This window comes from Berghia stephanieae, chromosome 9, assembly GCF_034508935.2.
Source record: "Berghia stephanieae isolate SIO BIC M18660-M18661 chromosome 9, UCSD_Bste_1.3, whole genome shotgun sequence".
Taxonomy (NCBI): Eukaryota; Metazoa; Mollusca; class Gastropoda; order Nudibranchia; family Aeolidiidae; genus Berghia; species Berghia stephanieae.
Genome location: NC_088368.1, coordinates 27,307,946 through 27,309,355, shown reverse-complemented (window position 1 = coordinate 27,309,355; position 1,410 = coordinate 27,307,946). Strand labels below are relative to the sequence as shown.

At 37.0% G+C, this 1,410-nt stretch overlaps 1 protein-coding gene across 1 annotated transcript in view; it reads left to right on the top strand.

Moving 5' to 3' along the window:
• LOC144979349 (proton-coupled folate transporter-like) overlaps nt 1–1,128 on the top strand; it is a gene marked incomplete in the record, with an annotated part of 15,617 nt that extends 14,489 nt beyond the window's left edge. The window contains 1 exon segment of the mRNA XM_078925990.1: nt 176–1,128. Within this exon segment, the coding sequence (XP_078782116.1) occupies nt 176–242 (67 nt within the window).
• Nucleotides 1,129–1,410: the final 282 nt, after the last annotated feature.

The following is a 1,410-nucleotide window of genomic DNA, read 5'->3' as shown; positions in this document are numbered from 1 at the left end:
AATTCATTTTTTAGAGCTATTGGGTAATAAAAATGTCAAGTTATTATTTTCATCACCACCACCATCACCAACATATCATCATCATCATCATCATCATCATCATCATCATCATTATCATCATCATCAAATTGCCACCATTATCACTATTTTTTTTAAAATCAATTTTCCTTTACAGCCCATTCTTCTGCATTTATGAGGACCCAACAAAGAAGAAAGTTTATGAAAAGGATATTCAGAGTTAACACAATCTTACCAAGAAAAACCCCAACACGTTATCTTTGTTAAAGAAAGCTAACTGTCTCTTTGTAACCCACCGCCTCATATTAGTATTATGACGAGTTGAACCATATTCCGAAAACTTTTTGAGTGTCCAAATATGTTACCCTTGAAACGGTATTGGGTTTGAGGTTCGCTAAGCACATAGTTGAGTCCTTGGAAAAGACTCTTTACTCACATTCGTTCACCGTACTCAAGTGTTAAATGAGTACCTGGCCGTTAACAGCGTTGTCTCTTTCGAGAAAACATATGTAATATCGCCTAACGGGCGTCATGTCTCGTTGCACATGTTATGTGTTGCTGTTGGTCAGGGACCCTTTGTAAGAACGTTTAGTGGATATTGGGCTCAAGTTGTTTTTTTAGTTTGTTGGGGTTTTTTTTTGTACCTAGTTGAGCCCGGCATAATAGGGAATGAGATTAGCGGAAGAGTAGCGTCCCTTGATTGGACGTCACCCATAGTCTGTGACGTCACCGGCGGAAAAGTTATTAGAGAGAGAACGTCATGTTGGTTGTGCGCATGCGTCTCTCGTCCTCGCTTCCGGTGAAAGCGGCTTGAGACACTTCAAAACCAAATTGACGTTCTCTCTGTAAGGTGACGTCCAATCAAGAGACGCTACTCTTCCGCTAATCTCATTCCCTATACCGGTTTGAGGTCACATTAACACCTAACAAGTCCATAACAGTAGTTAGTCTGGAACTAGATGTGTGGTATATTTTTTAAAAATTTAAGTAAATTTTTATGATATGATTTTGATACTTTAACTAACTGGATATTTACATAATCCAATTTGTTTAAACTAAAAATATGTTTTATTGTATTTATGTGATGTTTCCAATTTATTAAAGATTGATAATACGCTTTTCTCGTAATTTTCAAAAGTTATTCAATAAAGTAGTCTCTCTCTCTCTCTCTCTCTCTCTCTCTCTCTCTCTCTCTCTCTCACTCTCTCTCTCCATATATATATATATATATATATATATATATATATATATATATATATATATATGTGGTGTGTGTCTGTGTGTGTGTGTGTGTGTGTGTGTGAGAGAGAGAGAGAGAGAGAGAGAGAGAGAGAGAGAGAGAGAGAGAGAGAGAGAGAGAGAGAGAGAGAGAGAGAGAGAGAACTTGGTTTT